Source organism: Aethina tumida, chromosome 3 (assembly GCF_024364675.1).
Source record: "Aethina tumida isolate Nest 87 chromosome 3, icAetTumi1.1, whole genome shotgun sequence".
NCBI classification, from domain to species: Eukaryota; Metazoa; Arthropoda; class Insecta; order Coleoptera; family Nitidulidae; genus Aethina; species Aethina tumida.
This window is the reverse complement of record NC_065437.1, coordinates 27,093,982-27,119,142: the sequence shown is the minus strand read 5'-3', so window position 1 is coordinate 27,119,142 and position 25,161 is coordinate 27,093,982. Positions and strand designations below refer to the sequence as shown.

The window sequence follows — 25,161 nt, the reverse complement described above, 5'->3', positions numbered from 1 at the left end:
AATTTGATATCCGGAAAGTTTATTATAAATTACTTGATTTTACTTGTAAGCTCAAATTTCTCACGTATTTTATTAATATATCAATTATTAATTAATACTGATGTATTTTAATAATTTTAATTTAATTTTAAATATGTGATTAGGCTTTTCACAGAAGGTTAACGTTCCTTTTACTTATATTTATTGTATTAATCCCGCTTTAGTTTCCCACGAATTATATTACTTCAAGGAATTCATTCAATCCTTTTTCTCTCAATGTTACGTTTTTAAATTTTTATATTTATTTTCTTTAAAGTACCTTTTATTGTACGAAATAAACGCCATTATAATTAAGAAAAAAAATCTGGGTTCTTGAAATTGAAAAACCTCAGCTTTAGAAAACAATTGATCATCTAAAAAATTGAACAATCACAAAAATAAATAATGTAGAGCGTTTTTGAGCCTCCAATGAGAAATGCCATTGATACGAAGAAGAATATTGCTTTTTCTATTGATTGTAGAAACTCTTTGATCAATTTTTCATGATCTTGGCTAAGTAGGCAGTTAGGGCATTTTGAAATACTTCTCCACAATGTTTTTTAGTTTCAACCGATTCTTCAGATTACATAAAATTGTCGTTGTCAAGAAATATTTTGTCGCATGTACCAATACGGCCAATAAAAGGTTCATTTGCATGCGTTGCATGCAAAGAGAGAGTTTGCAAATGCCATTTACTTTGTTATCCACACCCACTTTATGTAGAATTCACTTGTCTAATTTATTGATGAAATTAATTTTATGAAACTTCTTTCTAATGATTGATTCATTGCAGTTGAATGAAGATATTGTTTAATTTCTTGGTACAAGTTTTAGGACGACCTTGAATCTTCATCTTCAATTCATTCATTTCCACTTCAAAACTAAAGTGGTGCCTTCTCCAAACTCTTAGCGGATTCGACGTGTCGTTTTTATGGATTTCTGAACACAAAGCAAATTTGCACGATTTGCAGACTTGAACACATCAATTTTAATCAAAAAAGAAAAAAAAAAATGTTATAAGTATAAGGTAACAAAAAAATCAATAGCCTGGTTAGAAAGATCTTAGAAAAGCTTTCAAATATGTATACAATTTAATACAGAAATGATTTCAATTTAAATATATTATGAACCAAAAAAAACTATATATGGGTCTATATATTTACAATAATAATAATAAATTATTTTGCGGAATCCAGTATTAACCATTTACAAAATTGATTAATTTTCTTTCTCTTCACCTGATAAATTCTTGCCTGTTTATAAATATGGTGTAGTGCGATAAGCCAAAGAAAAGTCTGTAGAAGCAGGTCTGATGTTTGCATTATCATAATACAAGTAAATACCCACCGTAGTACGGGCACCCCTTTTGATGTTTACTCTCAGAACTCCTGTTTCTAACAAACAATTTAAAAGTTTACACGGTAATGCCGGAAGCTGGTGCAGGACATGCAAATATTATCCGGGGCTTTGCGTTATTACATCGGAGAAAATGGTCTCGATGATGCGGGTCTCGCGCGTAACGATTATTGCCTGTTCGCTTCCTTTTATTGCCGTATCATATGACTTGCTAGTACATTACGCCGTCGTAAATCGTCTTATCGCGTAAAATTTTCAATTTGGCCTTTATCTTTGAGTAGCGAATGTCGCATATGCGTTCTCGGCTCTATTCTGGGTCTACTGGAGGCGAACGCTGTCGTAGATGTATGGTCGGGAGTAAATGGGCTAATTGCTTTCGTCTACGTAGAAATGGATGGGCACTTACTGTTAGAACAATTGTGTACGAAAGTTACTTGTTACATTAATCTCATTGAAATTAAAATTAATGTCTTAGGGTTAAAATATTCTCAGATATTTTTGACATCTTATTTCATAGATCTGCTTGCTCTTCACTTAATTATTATGCAACATATTTTTATAAAATATGAATTTAATGACGTTCTTATTTTTTTTATTAAAAAACATAAATTTTTTCCAATTTTTGCCTTAGAATTGAGTAAAAATGTACAAAATCTTAGTTGTGTGTATTTTTTTAAACACCACTATTAAATTGTTCATTTTTTCTCATAGATGAAACTAAAGTATAGAATTTACACTGTTATAGAAATGTAACTAATGTATTTAGTAAGTTCCTGATCATATTAACGTATCAAGAGTAGGCACTTCAATCTGCTGATTGACAGACAATGAATAATGCACTTCTCTGGGGGGACTACACAAAACGGGAATTTATTATAATCGAATCGTCCGGATAATGGAATAGAATCGGGGCGTTTTTAGTCCCTTTTTTTCCCTTCAACTGGCGCACAGTAAGTAACCAGCCGGATCGGGGCACCAAAACTGAATTGGATTAGCAAGTGTAAATGCGAAGGGCCAAAGATCCTCGTACCTGATGCTGTAAGGAAGGAAGGAAGGGAAAATAAGTTGAGTGCATTATTACATCGGGGTTATCGACAATAAAGTGCAAGTGGTATCTGGGGAGCGCCGCGAGCCGACTGGTTCGATTTATCCGCCCGGAATATGCAATTTATTGGACTTTTCAGATAAGACAAATGAACATCGAACGGTGCACTTTTACAAGAAATACTCCCTTTCGATTTTTACACGGCCAATTTTCCAGAGAGCGGACCCAGATCGGGTTGATTTAAACTTCCGGAGCATTGTTCGGATGCATTCCCCAAGGACACTCATTGCAAATGGTGCCGGATTATTGAAACGTATTTGGCAACTGCACTTCACCGAAATAATCAACTCGGAAAGTTTACGATTTTAATAATGCATACACCCAGACAATATTTTATTCGTTCATGAACTAAAACTTTTATATTTCAAATCTATTACGTCTAAAAGGTACCAAATATAAAATCAGAGATCATAAATCTAAACAAAAATCTAATTCATGACCGACAAAATATACAAAGTCTTCAAATAAATAACATTAAACGTAAATCTGTTTTAAAAATGTTACTTCTGAATTCGACAAAATGTACCGACTTATGTGGGATTGCATTAGACTTTAATCCGTCGTGATTTAAATCGCTCGGGAGTTATAGTAAAATCGTGTGTCTACATTGTGGTGTACATAAGCCCATATGTGTTTGCTTTAGGAATATTGCCTCAGCAATTACTGTAGATTTTGCTTTAAAAGCCTTATCGTAACTCAGATTTGAGGATCTATTAAATCATATTTTTAAAATTCATAAAATAATCAAGCAAATAAGTTGATTTGTCCTACTAAAAATATATTTTGTATTATCTATAAACTCTCAAACTTCAGCAATTTCCCGAATTAGCTGTTATTATCCCCTAGACTAAACACATTTTTCAATCGACAGATTCGCTCGTAAAAAAGCCGGAGACTAGACGTGGGGGCGTTCCGGGACCCATCGAACACGTTCCGGCCGTGAAGGGGGCAAACAAAAGCACTAAATCTAACTTTTTAATGTTCCGGTCCGGGCGGAAGCGTTTTAAGGCAAAAAAGCAATTCTTACATCTGTCATTGAACATAGTTCATTGGACTTGCCTCCTTCACATCCACTCTTTTCAATTCGCCATAATCACCCCAACTGCTCCTCCGAGTGCCGTAGCGTAAAGGAGGACTCAATCGGGGGATGCTGTGCAGGTTTTACGTCTTCGGTTCGGGTGTTGTCATTGCAATTTGTCGGTACAGGGAGTCGGTTGTACGCTGACGTGCACAATGTATCTTTTCCAGCAGGACGAGATGTACTCGTACAAAAGGTTTTCCTGTCTAAAGGTGAACGGCGACAGATTCAGTCTTATTTCCTTTTTATTGCATTAAGGTTTTACAACAAATTCACTATTAATAGCCACGTAAATCATTTCTAAAAAATGATCAAAGGTGATTTCAGCTTTATTTAATTTCAGGGAGGAAAGTTTTGCCTACGAATAAAAATTGCTGCGTCTATACTTGTTTCTTTCTATAGAGTCATTAGCCTTGTTGATTACAAAAATTTCGCAACGAACAGAAAGAGAAATCAAGGGAGTGTTTCTAAAATAATTTCAATTTGTTCTGGAAACAAGCATTTCCCGCGGCGCTAATCTTTCTTGCACACTCAACAGGAAACGGAAAACTCTCCTTTTCGGTAAAATTAATTTTTCTCCTTTTTTTGTCTTTTGTGTTGTTTATTATTCCACTTACACATCAAATTAATCAAATCATCCCGCTGTTGCCGCTCCAGCGTTTCGGTTCTCTTATTTACTTACCCAGTTAATCTGAGTGACGTAAATTCAAGCGCCCTACACTTCATTACTGAGCCGACGACAAAGATTCCCAAGGATTCTTTCACACGTACGCCACACGTAGGGTCGTTTTTACATGCGTTTCAGTTTATAAAAATGGGATGAATTAGACTTAATTTTATGTTACAATTAAACAAGAACGTATTTCCGTATGAATGTAAAGTAATTACTAAAAAATTGCCTTTTATTATTTGAGTAAGACAGTGATATAAATGTAAATTGGAGCAAAGAGAATCCTTTCCCCTCAAGCATTTCCATAGTACAGATCAGAACGGGCAAAAAAAGGTCAAAGTGCCGGCGGGTTTTGTAACAGAAATCCACACTCGATTGGACCCGAAGTAAATCAAATCTCACGTGCATACAGATGGACGACAAAAAGGCACATATACGTCGAACTCTCGTTAAATCACACTCACCGATTTCGTTACGTCGGTACACATGGTTGGCTCGCTTTAATACTGCGGCGTTTCGAACTCGTTGCCCGGTCTTCCCGCAGGATCCTTTTTGGAGGGTTCGGAATTAATCAACGGTGAAGGCTTGTATGTCGATGAATTAGCGGATGCTCGTGAAAGGTGAACGTGGGGGTGTAAATTCGGTAAAAAGAATACGTTTTATTTCTAATACGTTTTATAAAAAATAAGGGGATAAAATGATAAGTGATTCACTAATTAACGTACAGTAAAAGACACATGTACTTACCTTATTGTATCTGTTCAATATAAAATAATGAAAAAGACTGGTTTTTATTTTAAATACGTCTATATTTCCTTTTAAAATTTTTAAGTACTATCACATTACATTAAACAAATCTGCAAGGAAATATATAAATATATATGACAGGTATATACAATCAGTAGCAAAAATTACAGTTTGCACGGGACATGTCTCAGATATAAATCTACAGTGATTTCGGAGAGTACAGCAGCATTCGAAACGCCCTAAACTGGTGGAATTTCATTTAACGAAATGTAAAAGTTTTGATTTATTATTTTCGCCGTGCTCGCAGACACATCCAGTCAATTTATCGATTCGTAAACGTACACACACATAACACATTACATTATGTCCGTATCGAAATGTGGGCATTAAAGCACTCCAGGAACTTCCGAGGTCCGGCCTTTTATCCGATATTCCTTTGGACATTTCGGAGGCTTTCAAAGAAAAACGGACACTTTTACAAAAGGAACTTCCGCACGCTGAAATATTAATATTAAACAAACTTTGATGTCTTATTAAATCTAGCCTACGCTATGTTTGAGTTAAATGGAATTGAGTGAAAACGCTTGTCAGTTACTGTAAAATTTTACGTAAGTGTTGAAAGATTGCGAATTTTATAGTTCTCAATTAACTTAGTATGTTTTCGGGTTTCCTTTAATTGAAATTCACCAAAGTGCAGTTCCGAGTGTTTCCATGAGTATTAAACAGAAACATGGGTTAAGATCCTTTTTACACAGAGAGTTGGCATACAGTTAATAGTTTACATTGATATAAAACAGTCCCGGTCATCCAATTTTTACATTTTTTTTTTCACGTTTTTTAATTCAAGTACAAAATGGGCTCAGTCGTACAAAATAGAATTCACTTATATCACAAGCACGCCTAAGGCCGCATCTAGCAAATTACACTTAACTTGCGTCCATATATACATAAATAGACAGGGTAGTACATAGTAATATTTATTTTTACATGATTTAGTTTCCAATACTGTTCCAAGCCAAAGTAGGAATTATAACATAATCGTGTTTATTTTTGCGGAGTATTTATTTATGTATATTACCTTTCTGGAAGAATGTTGGAAGCTGTATAATATCTATGTTTACAAGTATTTACATCGAACAGTCTTAAAAATATATGAATTATCTATTTAGTTATTAGTTCCCACAAATTTGCACCAAGATTCCTATAATAGGTTTTAATGGGATTTGCCTTGGCTACTTAATGAAATAGTGAAGTTCATTGAAAAATAGTTTCAATAATTGGTAATCACTCACTTAACACGACATCCATATTTATTTGGATATTATAAGTAATTAACAACTTAAATATTACCTATGTATGTTTTAAATTTTCATGTCTTAAGTGTACAACTCAAACCCCATTAATAGAACCCCGAATATTGGATGAACTGGCAACGATCAATGTACGATAACAGCAAAGTTAAACGTGCATTGCACAGATGCGGCCTAAGTAACGGTATTTTTACAGAGGTTGACCTTCTCCTCATCTCCGTCTCTCAGATGTCACCACAGTTCCGTAACACCGGGCAAACTACTGACCTCGATGTCGTCGCGCTGCAATCGTTCCGGCCTTCTCCTGAAGCTGCTGTACTTGGCCGTCAACATTACGAGCACGGCTATGGTTACCATAACAGTTACGCCTAAGATCATCATACCTGGATGTAATATACTGGATGATGACTCAGGGGTTGGGTTCCACTGTGACGATAGTGGCTCCTTCTCCGGTTTGTCTCTTTGCGAGATTTGGACATCGTCTTGCTGCTTTTCGGTGGTCGGTGTTTTGGTAACATTTTCACTTATTGGGTTTGGCAGTTGTTGGAAATTATGAAAATAGAATGGAGTTGTAATATTCTGAACGCCTAATACGTAAAAATTGGTTGAGTCCTTGACTAATTCTTTGTTCACCTTTTTCTTTTTGTGTATAATCTGGTTTTTGTTAATTGGTGTTTTCGTAACATAATCCTCAACGATTATATTCTTCATTGCAATTAAATTACTTTCCTTACTTTCTTTCTTTTTGTCATTTAACTTCTCCACAGAACTGTCATTAAGCTCAGACACGACATTATTAGTAAGAATAAAATGAATCGTTTTCTTTCTTATGTCAATCTTGTCCAGATCACGAAGATCTGTATAGTTAAACTCCGTGTGTTCTACACTATCGTCTGCAGTTTCTTTGATGGATTGAGTTGTTGTGGTAGTGGTCGTTGATTCAACATCAGGTAAATCGACCAGAGGGGTGCCCCAAAGCTCGGCGGGACTGTTACAAATTACATCCCCATACTCCGATGAATCCTTGCTCCTCATCCACACCGCCAGCCAACCCAAGTCCTCGCAATCTAATTCATTGTGTTTGATGTGCAATACCCGAAGTTGTGGAAGGAAATGTAGCAGATCGTTACGAATAAATTGTAACGCGGTGCGGGAAACGTCGAGTTCCTGAAGCGCCCTGGAGGCCGCCAAGGCGGCGGTGTCTCCAAGAAATTGTCGCGCCAGTCCCGGACTATCTGACAAATCGAGGGAAATTAAGTGTTCCGGCGTAGACAGGGGAAAAGCGGTCTCCTTAGCCACTGATACAATCCCGATGGAGGACAGGCGGAGAACCTCGAGCGCCGCAGGTCCCGTGAGGCATCCCGCCTCTAAAATTGTCACCGGATTTCTGGAAAGATCCAGGGCTACCAGAGCAGTCAGCTGACTGAAGGCGCCCTGCTCCACTACGCTAATTTTATTGTCGTTCAGCAGTAGCACTTCCAACACCCCCAATCCCAGCAGATCCTCCGCCGAAACCTTCTTTATGGTATTGTGCTCCAAGTGTAGCACTTTAAGGTCCTCCGGCAGGCTCCGGGGAATATCCTCTATGTTGTTGTCCGTGAAATACAGTATCGATAAAGATTCCAATCTTCCTAAAGCGTCCTCCTCCACGCTTGCCAATTCGTTGGACGTGAAATCTAGCAACTGTAATAGAGGATACGAATCCAGGTCGCCACGACGCACTTCTCTGATGGAATTACCCGCAAGTCTTAGCGTTCTGATGGAATGCGTCAAGGCCGCAGGCACCTGTTTGAGTCCGGTTCGCGAGGCGTCTACTGTTTGCAAACGGTGGCCGCTTCCTACAAGCACCTCGCGTGATCCGCCCAAGGCAGGATTTCCTGCCAGCAATAATCGTGCTAAACTGGGCAATTCTAAACTGCCAGGTGCGACACGCGCCAATCTGTTCCACGACACATCAAGCTGTTGCAGTTTAGTCAGACTGCTGAAACTGACTTCGTTCAGGACCTCGAGTTTGTTGCTGCTAAGATTCAAATATTGAAGATTGGTAACTGGAAGCAAGACCTTATCGTCTAGTTGAGTTAGATTGTTTGCCGATAAGTCTAGACACTTTAAATTAATTAAGCCGGTCAAACTGTCGGAGCCAATCGCGGTGAGTGAGTTAGCACTTAAATTTAACAACTCTAGGGTTCGCAATGTCCGAAACGGATCCGACTCTAATACAATTAGCGCGTTATTCGACAAATCTAAAGTTCTTATCGTCGATTTATTTTGAATTATTTCGGGAACGGACTGTAACCGGTTAAATTGCAAATCCAACACATCCAAATTCAAGTTCTCCAATTCAAACGTATAATTACCCACAGCACTGTCCGCGATGGAGAGCGTCTTAAGTGTCTCAAATTCGTTCACTAAATTAACAATTAAACTATCCACCTCCACACTATCGTTCATGTGACTAAATCTCAGTACCCTCGTGGTGTTGTCCAAGTGATCAACCAAACTATCCGCATACCCGTCACATTCGACGACAGTATAAAACAACCCGTTCTTATCGTAATCGTACGGCATCTGCTTGCACCTGCAGGTGTCCGGTGGACAAGGCGCCCCCGGATGCGTCCATACGCCCAACAGGAACAGGAAGAGCACGCGACGCAACATGTTATCGGCGACTTCTATTTTATCCGGATCCACTTACATCCTCGCACCGGGTTTCGACGTCGTCGTCTGGATCGCAGCGATGTCGTGTCAGTGTGTGTCTCGCGTCGACGTACGCACCGCACTGATATAGCTCGACGTTTCGGCGTCGCGACGGTGGAGGCGTGCGCCTGGATGCGCCGCCGAAACCGTACCGATGAGTAACGGTCGACGGGCATTGCGTCTCTTTTGCTGCAGCCATCACACTTCGGCCGACGACGTTTGGGTGCGTTGTCTTTCCTGCAAATAAATCATGAATCTTTTACTTTTGTTTTGAAGGAGGAACTTAGCAATTTCATCCTACACTGAACTTCTAAAATATTAAACTCTAGTGATATTAATAAAATGCAATCAATTACATGCACAATATATTCAGTATTTATATTGAAACTATGAATTATAAACTGGGTTTTAAAATAATTGGTTTATAAATAAAGGTTTTTGTTTAATTCATTCGTTTTAGAGATACTGGTAGTAAATTAATTAAAAAAGATTTCAACAGTGGTAGCCACAATTTGCTGTTGAATTTTGATTTCACTACGTGCTCTCATATTTAAATTGAATCACGTATTTTTAAGCAAAATACAAATTCCGCCGATAATGCATGTTATAATAACATTAAGTTTGGGATTTTGTTGTTTCTACGTATTTACGTTCGCCACGGATAATATGGGAGAGGATTTTCGACCAAATCCTCATGAATAGGAAGTCAAAGGAGTGACCCGTTCTAAACTCAGAACGATCTTGTTCAACTTTAAATAATGTAGTGAAAAATCGCAAAGCCTCCCTAATATAAGCACGTAAAACATTTATTGTGAGTTTTATCGCACGAAAATGCAATTTAAGGAATGTTGTGCCGCTGAGCAACATGACAGACGGAAAAATGTTTTCTATTAGATAAAAGCACTCGGCTACACGGGTGTAAGAAAAAACCTATCATGCAACAGAGACTGCAGAATTTCGAGGGAAATAGAATGCATATTGAGTTTCTTTTCTGTTTGTGCATCAGATATAATCTCGCGTGTTTGTGTGCCGGTTCACTTAAGTACGTTTTACACCGTATTTACAGCTCCTTTATGTCCTGCCTCTGACATTACAATCTTATGAGGTTCACCTGTAAACAGCTTTGATGCATGTTTACTCTTGGAAATAATCCTTAATCGCAACGTTTCTTAAAGAAACACAAAGAAGTTGCGTTTATGAAAAATGGACGTTTTATCGTTTGTTTCTGTAGACGGTTTAATAATGTTACTTATGCATCCTGAGTTATAAATGCATTAACCCAATTCCGATTTAATACATAACTGTACCAATATTTCCAATATTGATATTAAAGCGGAGTCAATTCAAAATAGTAATTAAGTTTTCATTATGTCGAGTTGGTGGGAAGGACGGGTATTAAATCTTTGATAACCACGCATCCTTTTTGATCGATTAACCAACCAGTAACTATTTAACAGGCAATATTCCGATTTATTAGCAATTAATCTATCACGTTCGCCTGCAAATTTCATTTGACAAATTAGTTTTAAGTGTTCGCCGATCGATTGAATTATAGTTATTGAATATGTTCGGCCATGTGTTGTTGCGCATTTATCAAAACGAACAACGAAAACAACAACAAATCACCATTTGACAATTGGCCTGAAAATGTGTTCGTCCGTAATATACCGGGCTGCTTAACACCGTTTGTTCCGGTCGTGAACAGTTAATACCTGCACACAAAACCAAGGTATAAATTACAAGCTTCCGCGGGATGATTTGATATCGGTGTTGATCTGTGGCCTGGGACATTTTATGGAAATGGGATGGATTAATCACTGTTTTCAGTCGAAAATCAGAAAATGCCAAATTAAAATCTATGGCGGTTTTAATTTTTTAGCTTATTTTAATTTATACAGTAGTATAATTATAGCAACTTATACCAGTATTTACAAGAAAAAATTGCTTTTCTCGAAAAAAAAAATTGTGAATAAAATATGGAGTTAGCAGAAGTCCAGAGGGGAACAATTATTGCTCTCTCAGAACAACGCATGTCGCAGAAGAAAATTGCACAAACAGTAAGGGGTGTATTTCCGAAAACCTATTCAAGGTTTCTGCAGTTGGAAACTCTAAAAAATAGGCCAATTCATGGAAGAATAATAACAGAAGGACAGAACCGTTTTCTAGCTCAAATAGCAAAATTATATATAAGAGATTTAAGGGCTTCACAACTAATAATGGAGTTGCCTGATTAAGTTGCTGTTTGGAGTATGAAAACTTGCCAAGTTATTTTCGGATGTCCGAAAGGTCTCCAAATATAAAGAAAGAAGTGTAATTTTTAGGGTGGCATTATGCTATGACACTGTTGATTCCCATTGGACATTAGGTGCTTTCGGAGATTCTTTCGTACTTATGCAGTATAATGCTCCTCCACATACCAGCAGAATTGTCAAAAATTGTTTGGAAATAGAAGGTGTGACTGAATTATAGTGGCCTTCTTGTTCACCGGATCTTAATTCCATTGAGTACTTATGGGATATCGATTCTGGCAACACAGAATAATTTATACCAGAAGCTTTAGAAGAATGGGGAAATATTCCCCAAGAAGACATTAATAATATAAAGCATTCCACATCGAATTCGTGCTCGCATTGCTGTTAAGGGTGGCAATACTGATTATTAGATTAGCAAACATTTTTTATTTTTTATTAAAATCTAATTTACTGTAAAATTTATTGTCTGAGAAATTGCTCTATATAAAATTTGTACTACAGTTTTTTATTAAAATTGGTTTGGATAAACAGCTTTTTATTTTAAAAATTATTTTTTTCACAATGAAAGACCGTTTCTCGTAATCACTAAATGATTCCAGATAATTTAGGTTGTATGTGTAACATCTTATAGAATAAGAATATATGGTAGTAGTTTTTATAATACTGTATAAAACAACGGTATTATTTAATATTATTTTAACAGTTCACATTAAATAAAAGAGTTATGGCTACTTTTTAACATTTTAAAAAATTACTATAATAATAAGTACCGACTACTATTGTAGTGCTTTTTAAATTAAAGGAATAAATTTATTTCACCAAATTTTACAATTAGACAATTTCAACAAATATTTCTGAATTATATTATTTGAAATATATATATTATTGGTGTTAAATTTTGTTGTATTTAACTTTTAATTAATATTAATAATAAATTTTAATATTAATTATAATATTGGGTATGCCCAATTAATTTGAATATTAACCATATTAAAAATAACCATATTATGTAGATACATTTAAATTTTGAAATGAAATGAGTTTAAAATAGAAATATTTGACTAAAAATTACTAAATGTAATAATAATAGTATAATAAAGGAAAATAAAAACAGATTTTGCAATTTAATAAAACCACTCAAAAATAATATAATTATTAAACTCGTTTTGTTATATTTTCAATTTTTAACAATTCTAGGTAATAAAAGCAGATATATCCGATCTGCGTGAATGTAAACAAACTAAATGTATTTTGGAACAATTTTCTAACAATTAAAACACACGTTTTTTATGATAAATCCATAGAAAGTGCATTACGGTGCAATGACAACAACATGTTTTTCATTAGCGACAGTATTTATTACACATTAAATAGAATTGTCCGGTTTAATTTTGAGAATAACAAATAACGCAGACACAAACGGCTGAGCTAAATGCACATGCTCTCACATTTTGTTTTATTTATGTGAAAATATGCCTACATCACAACTAAAAAATTGAAAACGTTAAATGGTCTATGACATTACTGCAAATTAATTTTTCACGCAGGATGCAACTGGGATTTTAGTGATTTAATTCGTTTTAATTTTTCATTGGAATTTATGAAATAATTTGTTGGCGTGTTGACAAAATTGATGCGGCGTTCACATCGATATATTTGAATGGGTAATTTAATAAAAAAATGACCCCATACGTGGCACTTTTGAGGGCATATCAGCCAGGAATGGGAAAGGCAAGTTTCCGTGGTGCTGCTTCATAAATTTTTTGCGCCAGTGACAGCGAGAATTAGTGTCCATTGCATTAAGCTGAACTGATGAACTTTTGTATCGAGCTGGTCACGTTTTCGTTTCAATCAAGTCCTCCCTGTGTAATGTTATTTTGTGCCCGGGTCTCGGGGCAATCTCGTTTCTCTTCTCGCCTCGCCCCCGTAATTTCCTTTTTCTTCTAAATTAGCTCCCGTTTTTAAATGGTAACGGGATCCATGCAGAACGCAATTGCCGATGGAATGGGACTGGGCCTGTTTCGTGATGTTTCCGTGTAATGTCTGCTAAGTACGAGACAAATGCTGATTTCATCTTAGTTTATTAGAGAAATAATTAAATGGTGCCGGAGGATTCTGGGTCATCGTTTCAAAGAGGGTGTATAAAATGAACGTTGTTTGTTCGAGGATTTTATACAAAACACTGATTACTTGAGATGAACTGAGTTAAATACCTTTCCGAATATAAAAATTAATTTATTGATATTGTTACTGGATGTTCAGTTTGAGATAAACGGAATTGCTCCTTTAAAATTACTTTGCCCTTTGTTTGGATCGGGTATAAGCACTTGTTAGAGTATTCCGATTAGAGATCCCAATTCTCAAGTATGTCTATATAACTCCAATGGGTTTCGAATAGATCCAGGCAACTATTTTCCGGTAAAGACGCAGCGAGTTAATCATAGAATATATAAAGAAAATGTAATATTTCTCTCAAAGGTCAATCAAATGGAAAAACTCGGCCTATTCGGCCGTGATGTTCCTGAGTAATGTCTGTAAGTTCAACAAAGAGGTCGATTTCATATTAGTTTGTTAGAAAAATAATTAAATGGTGAGCAAGAATTCCGTGCCATCATTTCAAGAAGGTGGTTCGCTCGAGAGTTTTACACCAAATACTGATTACTTGGGAGGATCTGAACTAAAGAGCATAGCTTTCAGGGTGTAAAAATTAATTTAATGATATCGCTGCTGGATGTTCAATTTAAGTTAACCCGAATTGCTCTTTTAAAATCACTTCTTCCTTTACTCTGATCGAGAATAAGCACTTGTTGAAGCCATCCGATTGGAGACCTCAGATGTTAGATAGGTCTGTGTCATTCCAATAAATCCGAAATAGATTCAGGGAAATCTTTTATAAAAAATACACAACGAATTAATCATATAATATATAAGAAAACGGCAATATTTCTCTCATAGGTCAAACAGTTTGTCATGGATTTGTTATGGACGAATGGAAAACATCGGCCTGTTTTGTCATGTTTCTGTGTAGTATCTATTAGATACGAGAAATAATAGAATGGTGATCTGGACCATCGTTTCAAAGGGGATGTATAAAAAGATAGTTTTGTGCTCAAGAGTTCTACACAAAACACTGACTATTTGCGAGGAATTGAACTAAAAGTATACTTTCCAGGTGTACGAATTAATTTATTGATATCATTACCTTATATTCATTTTGAGCAAATGAAATTGCTCTTTTAAAATCACTTCGACCTTTGTTGTGACCGGCAGATCTCAAGTAGGCCTGTATCAGCTTAATAAGTCCGGAATAGATCCAGGGAATTCTTTTCCTAAGAACATGCAGCGAATTAATCATATAATATATAAGGGAACGGCAATATTTCTCTCAAAGGTCAATAGACTTATCATGGATTTATTATAGATGAATGGAAAAACTCGGCCTATTTCGTGATGTTCCTGTGTAATGTCTGCTACGTTCGACATAAATGCCGATTTCATCTTAGTTTGTTACAAAAATAATTAAATGGTGGGCAAGAATTCTGTGCCATCGTTTCAAAGAGGGAGCACAAAACGGAGATTGTTTGCTCGAGAGTTTTACACAAAATACTGATTACTTGGGAGGATTTGGACTAAAGAGCATAACTTTCAAGGAGTAAAAATTAATTTAATGATATCGTTACTGGATGTTCAATTTGAGATAAACGGAATTGTTCTTTTAAAATCACTTCTTCCTTTGACTAGATCGGGAATAAACACTTGTTGAGTTTTTATATCTTAGGTAGATCAATAAATCCGGATAGCTAAAAGATATACTTTCCGAGTGTAGAAATCAATTTATTGATATTATTAACCCATATTCATTTTGAGTAAACGAAATTGCTCTTTTAAAATCACTTCGTCCTTTGTCTCAATCGAGAATAAAGGCTTGTTAAAGTTCTCCGTTCGGAGATCTCAGATCTGAAGTACGGCTGTATCAGTCGAATAAGTCCGGAATAGATCCAGGGAAATCTTTTCCGAAGAAGACGCAGCGAATTAATCATATAATATATAAGGAAACGGCAATATTTCTCTCAGAGGTCAGTCGATTTATCACGGACTTGTTATGGACGAATGGAAAAACTCCCCGGGCGGGCGTCTCTCTTGTAGAAGATAATGGGCAATTCTGAGCGTTTGCGGATGGATTTAAAAATCGCCGACAGTTCCGGACATCGTGTAAAGCAAGACAAATGACGTTACAGCGATTGTCCGAAGGACCCCGAGTAATGGTCAGTTTTGTGGGGCTGCGGCCCGCGCTTAATGATTTATGCAGGATTACTGAAAAGTGGATGTCATCGGTCACCGACTAGACATCTCAGAATACGACAAGATTGATCATTGGGAACCTCTTTGTTCCTTGCCTTTTTTTTAATAGCTGTGTGCGTTGTGTAAAACTACAATTCTGTGAAATTTTATAGAACACGTGCCCAATTGTAATAGAATCTCTGAGGCGTAAGTAAAGACTTTACATTACAATCAACCACTAATACAATTATCGAGTTAATTAACTAATCTGAATACTGATTGTTGATAATGATGTTGTATTAGTAAAACGGCTAAACTACAAAACCTCAAGTCGTCTGAAAATAAACAAAGTTGCAAATCAATTTGACTACTTCTAAACTTAAAATTTGAAATAATTTACATTGAGGAAAGCAATTAACAAAGCCACTACGTAAGTTGGGAGTTGGTAAATTCACACAATGACGTATTTGCATTTTAAAGTGTGCACTAAAAAAGTTCCAGTGAAAAATATTTTAACCAAATTACCAAGTTTGTAGTCGAATTCTGCGCTACGTTGTCGAGGACTTTATTAAACAGTTCTAGTGGATTGATACTATATACATTTCAGCCCTTTTCAGTTTTATGAAACTGTATTCTGGCGAAGTGATTTTTATTTTTACTTCAACAAGTATCAACGAATTCAAAATAAAAAAAAATATTCATTTTAACAAATGTCTGAGTAAAATTGACAACATTACAGAAATAAAAGTTAATGATGGATCTTCTTCTTGTGACATATTTAAATGAGATGGAAATTACATCGAAATTTATATAAACCAACAACATTTCCTACATTAAATTTGAAACTTTCCTAAATATTAACATCAGAACATGCACTTAACAAACTTTCCGGGAATCTGTTTTTGACATACTTATCGGGGATTTCTTTCACAAGAACTAAAACATGTGCAAGTTACGACGGATTTATAATTCCCAACTTATTAATATACGTTATTTCACATATGCAAATTTCTTGCATAAAGCAAAGTAAAATTACCAAGTTTGGTGATTCGGAAGCGTTCTTGTTTATTTGTCGGTCTAAATAATAAACCGCTGAGCGTTGCAGTTTCTCTGTTTTTCGCTCGGCTGTTCCATTTCAATGGATTTTAATTTCTTATCGGATTCCGGATCGTGAGTGTCGGTAGAAAAGTTTTGCTTTATGTTTTCGGTTCGGATGCAATCCAGCGTTTGGACTTGCAAATGGTTTTGTCGAAGTTAACTAATGCCACTTCCCCAGTTTTAGAATCATACGAAAACAGTGTTTTGGCTCAACTTGTGACGAAATATTATTTTGTAAAGCTGAGAAAACTTTTAAATAAATAACAAATTAATTAAGTGAGACCTATTTTCGGTTTTATATTTAAATATTTCCGTTTGTTGTGTCTAAAACTAAAAGGTTTTAAATAATTAAACGGCAATTACGTCGATGTTATGTCGAAAACATCCACTGTTGCTGATTGAAACCCTAGTGACCCTAAGGCAGTTCGTTAACAATCCCATCGACGCCCTAACGAGATCTCAAGGACATTGGACACTAATGAATTTTCGATGACATACCCCGCTTTTTTTTCCACCCGAACGAAGTCCGCGGGAAAAGACGTTATGGCAACTGACGACCGTTCCCAGGGCCAGGGTTCTTTTAATCAGGGGGTTCTTGGAGCGTCGCATCATCCACCGCACAGTCCTGGGGGATGATTAATGGTTGCCAGTGATAGATCACTTTCGCATATGTCTACTCGTCTCATCTTGTTCATTAAATATAACGAGTTCGCACTCAGACTCCCTAAGCAAGATTAAAAGCTTGTCATATCATAATCAGACACGTGCTAGGACCACGTCAGGCCGTCACATTATGCCCGCACGAAGTTTGTAAGTGAACGAGCGCATTCGATAGACAAACCCACCCCCGGACCGTAAGCGATTTGATAGACACACTTTAAAAAGGAAAACAAAAATGCAGACGTCTGAGTATTTTTCAATAATAGAGTATAGAGTGTGAGAAATATGAAGGGGAATTCTCCAAAGAATGTAGTTCTTTTAGTTATATTTCTAAAAATTTAATAAACTAAAGGGAGGAAGGCAATTTTGAGATTTGTTAAAAGTTAGTGAAGCTCCTTTATCTTCAAATTAATCTACATGTTCCAAATGTACAAAAAATGTACAAAACAATTTAAATTGTCAATTTTTATTAATGTTGTGTTTTTTTTTTCCATTCCTTTATTTTTATTCTTAATATACAAACTGAGAATTCGAAGATAATTTTAAAATTTCACTACTAATATAGTTTTTTTTTAATTACTGTTAATTATTTTATATTAATTAATATTATTTCATACAAAATATAATTTATATTTATAAATTGACCATCAAATTTAAAAGTAAAAAAAAAAACTAAGACATCAATCAGACATTCGAAAATAAATTTTCTTTGTAAAATGTCGAAAAGTAATTAGATACATCATAAAATACAAAAAATAATTTTATTTCTATTAATTTTGGAATTTTGATTTCATTATTTATTTGTATATTTAAGAAAATAAGGAATAAAGAATTAGTAAAGCTATTTTATCTTCAAATTAAACCCTGTTAAATAAATATAACAGAGGATACCAGAAACACTCACAATCAGTTAATAAAATATATAATTTGGTAAGGCAAATACGAAAGTCTAATTTTTGAAACAGTTTCCGACAGGAATTGATATTAACCACACCAAAAAAACTCACAAAAATTAAATCGAATTCACAATTTTTTTGTGCGTGATCTTAATTTCGGACGTGGCTTCGATTTCTCTGTCTAATTAAAATGACGTGCACGTTTTCGCATAAAAAAATATGCGTCGAAACTTTTCGCCTCCGACATCATATATACTAATCTCGTAAATAGGTGAAATTTATCAGTCCGCCAAACTTTCGACCCCCCGAATTTTCGAAACTTTTCCAATAAATCCAATAAGGGCTCGGTGAGTCTAATGTGTTTTTCGGCAAAATGTAGACATCGGGGCCCGGTAATGAATTTTCGATGGCTCACTGTTTTTTTTTTTTACGGAATCTGATAAGACAACATTAAATCCATTAAATAGCCCTTTTAGGTTTTGTTGCTTCCTGCCCTTAAAACTTTCACTTTCGACCGCAATTTGTGTTATTCCTCACCCCAGCTTGACTGGATCCCTAACTCGATTTTATTAAACGTAGTTATTTAATTCGGGTGCATCGATGTTTGTTGGGTTTTAATTTGTAATTATAACAAATTTGTTACTAAATTGTGTGGGCATGGATAATTTAATCGATATTAGTGTTATTGATGCTAACTCTATCGCACTATGTGCCGTGCCTGTGACTAATAATTATTATATTATAATTTACCAGATTAAATCATTAACTCGTGATGGTAATTACATCTAGTTAGGTAAATATATAAAATAATGTAATATGCATGTAAAATAGTGTTTATAATAATAATGTTAATTTATATAATCTTTTAACATCATATCAGTTTTAGTATACATATATTTTATAATACGTTTTTTCACATCAGTACCCATTTTATTTATTATATGTTGGAAGTAAACCACTTGAAGTCGTTAAAGGATTTAATGGATATTTGCTTTAAAAATGAACAAATTTCAATTCTGGTCGACATTAAAATACAATTTCCCAAAGCGCCGATGGACAGTGTCCCTAAAACTTTCAATACATGTTCCTAGTGAATCACAAAACCATGTCCAAAGTCAACATTGCGACCAACTGACAATGAGGACTCAATAATCCGTCAAAATAGTGTTATGGCCGACAGCAGCCTATTCAAACATTGACACCGCAAGCGGGGACGAAATGCCGGGCCATACTCAGGCATTGTTTGCCCGCTTACGATGGATAATAATGTCTTCGGCAAACAGACCGCCACCCCCGAAGGTCGCCGTCCGACATCGACCCCGTGATTCACATGACAGCGACATGGTGCTACGGTCCCGTCCGACGTATGTCCCGGAAATTCGATACTAAACACACTTCTTTGTTTACAGTGGGTTTTATGGTGTTATAGTTCTAAAATTATCTTGTTCTTGCGTCGGCGAATTGTTTTAAAAACCGATTCGTTCGTCGAACCCCGCAAATTGTTTATGCTCCTGCATGGGTCCTAATAACGTGTAGCCCCCATAAAGTGTAGTTAGTTTGGAAACCGTCCCGCTCCGCAACATAACTAATGTGTGGGAGCCCTTTTGCACAACATTAACCTAATATAAAGCCTCGTCCAGATGATAAAACACCCCGTCCGCGTTGTTTCACAAACTCCGCGGCCCCCGGGCGCGTTCCGAGCTTTCAAAACTATCGATTTTGGACGCTGTTAATTATCTTATCAGTTACAAAATAGCTTGGAACAACGCCGACATGCCACCATCTCATCCGGCCACCCTTGTCTTTGAAGTGTCCATCACCGCGGTCACCGATTACGCACTACTAGTGATTCTGTCAGTCTCGAGTATCGAATTTATATAAGGACCGGCGTCCCATTCGTCGACGCCATTAGCCCGGAGATTGTCTTTGAACTTAAATTGACCCGAAAAGGATGAAAGAGTGGGCTTCTCCAGTCTCGCCTCACACGTTTACGCAATCCTCGGAATACAAGTGTTACGCCTACGCAATCAGTTTCGCCGGATTGCTGATTTAATAAGGCGCGTCTGGTTTAAAGATCACAGGCAAGTTTTGCATGAAATTAACCATTACGTAGGCTTTTATTCAAACGAGCAACGTGTTACAATTTATAATATTTTATAGTGATATGAGCATTTTTTGGTATAATGGAGCAACGATTTCTTTATTATTTCTAATAGAAATGTTTCAAAAAATCATTTTAAATGGTCTTTATGAAGTAATATATGAAATTAAAAACTTTTAAATAAATTAAATATTATAAATATATATTTTTTTTAAGTTTCTTGTGAAGAAATTTAAATTTCAGAAATTGTTTCTTTCTTTGTTTCACTGCGATTGGACGAAAAATTATAGAAATATAATTTTAGAAATTTAAATTTTAGGAGCTGTATTTTTTTGGGAAAAATTTTAATAAAGAAAAAATTAGTTTTTCTTCATTATTGAACGTGATCTAACTAATTTTGACCACCTATTTTAAAAATCTTGTATAATTTAAAATTATAATTGTCTTTTCCGAAAAAAAAATTAACACATCTAATGAAGAAAGTTTAAAATGTTGATTGAGAAAAACTTATTTTGGAGCATAAAAATATATTTCATTATTCACATTTAAAAAAATAAATTGTTACTTTTTTAATTAACTTGTTTGAAATAACATTTTTGACATTCTTCTAATTGAAAATAAATTTTTGTTTAATCAAATTCCTTTTGTTACAAAATATTTTAGTTGCATCAAAATAATCCGGCCCGAATGAATTGATCCATTTGAAATAGAATATTCATGAAGGCGCATCGGCCTACATTGAAGTTCTCATCATTTATATTTATGGTGGATGCGCTTCTAAACTGCAGATGCGAATTCACCATATTTTAACTTTCTCGAAGTTTACAATTGACATTTGCTGATACGGTAGACATTCGGATCGTGAAATATCATCAATTATTAAAGCGAATGTGCCGAAATGACCTACATTAAAAATACAAAGAGAACCCATCCAAATAAATGCGGTACATTGAAAAAAAGTCAAACAAATGAAAAGGATCAAAGGAAATCACTTTGAGTCAACCCTCGCAAAGATTCAGTAAATATGCGGGTCTCATAATGAGACTGAGCTTATTTAGGTAATGAAACCTGGATGAATAATCTCTGAAACTCTTTCATAAAATATCATTTCAGTTTACTACTTTTCTTTGACCGTTATACAAAATTGTATGCACATACCTCCTTTTTAGTGTACAAAGAATTTAATATAAATTATCAATTTAAATGCTTAAACTTTAGTTTTCATCCACGTAAGTAACCATCTGTATTCAAAGATTGCTACTTATTTAGGTAAATATAAATAAATTAATCTTACCAAATTATAACTGACAAAATTCCATGTGAAAATATCTCATGGTTGAATTGTCTGTCAGCTACAAACTTGAGCGTACCACGTTATCCAGAAGCCGTAATATTTGAATATGACCAGTTCTAAAATTATCTTGGTTGTCGTTTTTCCGGCGTTCCCCGTTTAGATGAAATCTCGTCTCGTATAATTATAGTTACTTTTATATATTCGGATCTGGATTTACATCTAGATGAGAGCTCTGAATTATTCTGACTTATCTGTACAATTTCTATTGCAAAAATGTCGGTGTATTGTTAGTTTTAAAATACAAAAATATCACTGAAATTGATTAAAAAAGTGCAGTGGTTAAATAAAATGGCTCTATATATTCACCATATATTTAACTGAATTTCATTCATGGTGCCGTTTCGTTTAAAATGTCTCATTACATTCAAATAAATGCAGTTTTCAACATTTGGATGTAGTCGCGGCTGGATGTGAGCTGAAATCGCCTTTGGCTCTTGGTATTATTGCTTTTTGGCCCGCTCAGAGAACAACGAACTCATAAGAACGGTAATAAGGGCTGAAGACATCGTCGAAGACCGGTCGGGATGAAGATATCCCGCCATTGATATTGTTTACGACGACCGTGCTCCACTTTCCAAGCATTAGCATCATTAAACACGGATAACGGAGGAACAAGAACTAACAGTCGGACAAGTGGAGAGACTTTCGCCTTCGGATTTCCCGTCGCCGTTGGAGACCGACGCGATTTATTGGGTGCCTGCGGGAGGCACCGCCAGATTTTACTACGGTAGTAAACACAAAACAATGTCTGACTTTTTCCCCTACGTGTAGCCAGCTTAATAGTTTTGTTCGAACAATACAATTATTATTAATCCTGTGATGTGAAGTTTGGGGGAAAAGTTGCTAGAGAACGAGATGAACCATATATAAAGGGTGATTCACATAACAATTTCATCATTATTAAATTACTGGAAAGCATCAACTTTAAAAAGCTTGAGTTTCTATATTAAATCGTATTTATTTGCAGGCCTTAAATAGTGAGTGGCATTGTTATGTGACAATATTTTCATTTGAAAGATCTCTGTCCAACCAATATTAGAAATGAGGTAAATTCTAAGGTGGAAGAGTCTGTCCCTTCGTTTACAAATGTAAAATATTTGGTGAGAGAGTTTAAACGAGGCCATGAACAGCTCAATAGAAGACAAAGAAAAAAAAACAAAATAGTTTTGGATAAGTGCATATGAACTTCTTCAATTTGGACAATTCATAACATTACTTCACATTTGACAACATAGAGGGGTCAAAACAATGAACAAAAAGGGAATAGCTTCAAAGTAGTCTAAAACAATTTCGTCTACTGAAAAGGTGGAGATCACTGTTTATTTGGAATATGCATGGGATAATTTTAACAGGAAAAACCATCAGTACTTCACATCTAACAAAAGGGAACACTCAAAACAATGCAATAAAAGAGAAGAGAACAATTTCGTGTACTATGTTAGAAAGGTAAAGGTCTCCGTTTAGTTTTTTTACTAATATTAAAAGATTTGTCCACAATATAGTGGACACTATAAATAGGTTATCAAAGCCATTGAATATTGATGGAAAAGTAAATCAAGTTAAGAGTATGTATTAGAGAAGTCACCTTGAAATATAGTATTAATTAAAATTTAATGAATCTATGAGCTTTGAGATCTCGAAGCTTTCGTTGGCAATATGGCAATAATTTCTGTATATCATACACATAATTCAATTGTGACTTACTGTAAGTAACAATCAGAAGTATTTGACTTGAAGATTACATCGGATTATTAACTTTGCTCTATTGCCGTGCCGAGCGGCTCTTAAACTTTCCACTGTTTAAAATTCAGCAGGAGCCGCGATAAAGCAGTCGCTTTTCGCATAATCCCGCAGTCGCGGAGCTACGCGGTGTCACGGCAACGGGAGAAAGTCACCGTAAATCAGGATGCATTAAGGCAACGACTGCAACACGCATCCATTTTCCACCGAAGGGACACAAAGAAAAAAACGTGCGTTTCGTCCGACGGATGCGTGAAAAATTGCGTTCTCCATCCAGGTCGGGGTGATTTATGAGCGCGGGGTAAACGCGCGAAATGCTCCACTTGCACATCGAGTGGGGGTGTGTGTTTTTCTTTACTTTTTCCCGGTTTCGTGCGGAGTGTCGTTCCTTACGTCGAAAGCCGTCGATTCGATTTTATCTCGCTTGCATATTGAATTTGGCGTGTGTCCGATTTAGATCTGGATGAGTGATCTTTGAAGAGCCATCGGAAAGTTATCGTCCTGAGTTTCAGAGTGGATCTCTTGGGAGTGTATTTGAGAAGAAATTAAGTAATACTGAAAGGGAATCAATAATTAAAAATGTTAAACAAGTCTATGTCTCTGCCTAATCCATTATTTATATAAATTCTTAAATAACATTAACTTATCCCGTTTCAAATCTATTTAAATATTTATAGGTGTAAAGCGTATAAAGTTTTAACGATAGAAATCCTCCATATTTTCTCAATTATATTAAATAAACGTTATAGCTTTACATATAAAAAACTGCTTTAAAAACACATTTTATTACGAAAAAATGAAAATAATGACTTTGAACATCTCAATCTGCCTGAAGCTCCTAGTATAATGTCCAAGGATATGGTTCATTAAATTTTTCATCAGGATTAGAATTCCCAAACATAAACGTCACAATTTACGACCTACCATAAACCTAACTGCCTAAATTACCGCCTCCACCACAATACGTCCGTTCTTGTTCTTATTTCAGGTGCACCATAAATCTAAACATAAAACTAAAATAGTGAAATGCATTGTGCCGCTCTTTTCTTGTCTATTTTGAAATTATTACTGTGCATGAGCTCCCGAATTGCATTTTTCACATATTCATATTCTCCGAATCACTGGCGAAGGGGAGCACCAACAACATGCCGTATTTATGTCCCGCTTGGGGAAAACTGGCTATATATAAATTCTCCTGGACCCGAATGGATAAACCAGAGGCGCACAGTGCCTAAAGAATACATTTACTACATGAAATATCCTTCGAAAATTAGAATATCTATTTTATCACACTACACGGATCAAATAATATGATCCGTTCGACATTCCAATTGATATTCAATAGAAAAGTATGAATATGTCGCTGGAACATGGGTTGAAAGTAACATAATTAAAATTGCTCGGGGGAAATAGCGCAGCCTTCCATATTGCAGTATTTCTGAATAGAAACCAGCCACTATTGAGTTACTCCAATCTTTTAGTGAACGTATGTCGATGCCTGCATACATTTCAGGACTGGATGTTCGCGTAATGGAAAATTCATATATGCAATATAACGTGTTCCTGCATTTGATGGGTATTAAAAGCATATGCACTATACGAATTACAACAATTGAGAAAATGCAAATCAAAGAGTTGGGGATTCAAAGAGTCCTGGCTATTTTACACTATATAACTCGGTTAACGATTCTGATGATGCATATCGACAAAGATAGCATGAATGTGCACTAATTACTAAATCAGTATATTTGAGTAGTTCGGCACTTGGTTTTTTGCTCATCCAATAGTTGGATTTACA

The 25,161-nt window shown here is 35.5% G+C and overlaps 2 protein-coding genes across 2 annotated transcripts in view; one reads left to right on the top strand and one right to left on the bottom strand.

Annotated features, from left to right (window-relative positions):
* The window catches only part of LOC109595664 (protein timeless homolog), a 121,777-nt gene that overhangs the window by 43,794 nt on the left and 52,822 nt on the right, over window positions 1–25,161 (top strand). The window lies entirely within an intron of this gene.
* LOC126264975 (protein artichoke) lies at window positions 4,880–9,021 on the bottom strand. Its single transcript, XM_049964873.1, has one exon. The coding sequence runs from the start codon at window positions 8,940–8,942 to the stop codon at window positions 6,516–6,518; it is 2,427 nt and encodes an 808-aa protein (XP_049820830.1). The 5' UTR covers window positions 8,943–9,021; the 3' UTR covers window positions 4,880–6,515.

Bases quoted from the DNA above. Each gene is read 5' to 3' on its own strand.
- LOC126264975 (XM_049964873.1), bottom strand. From the start codon at position 8,942: ATGTTGCGTCGCGTGCTCTTCCTGTTCCTGTTGGGCGTATGGACGCAT.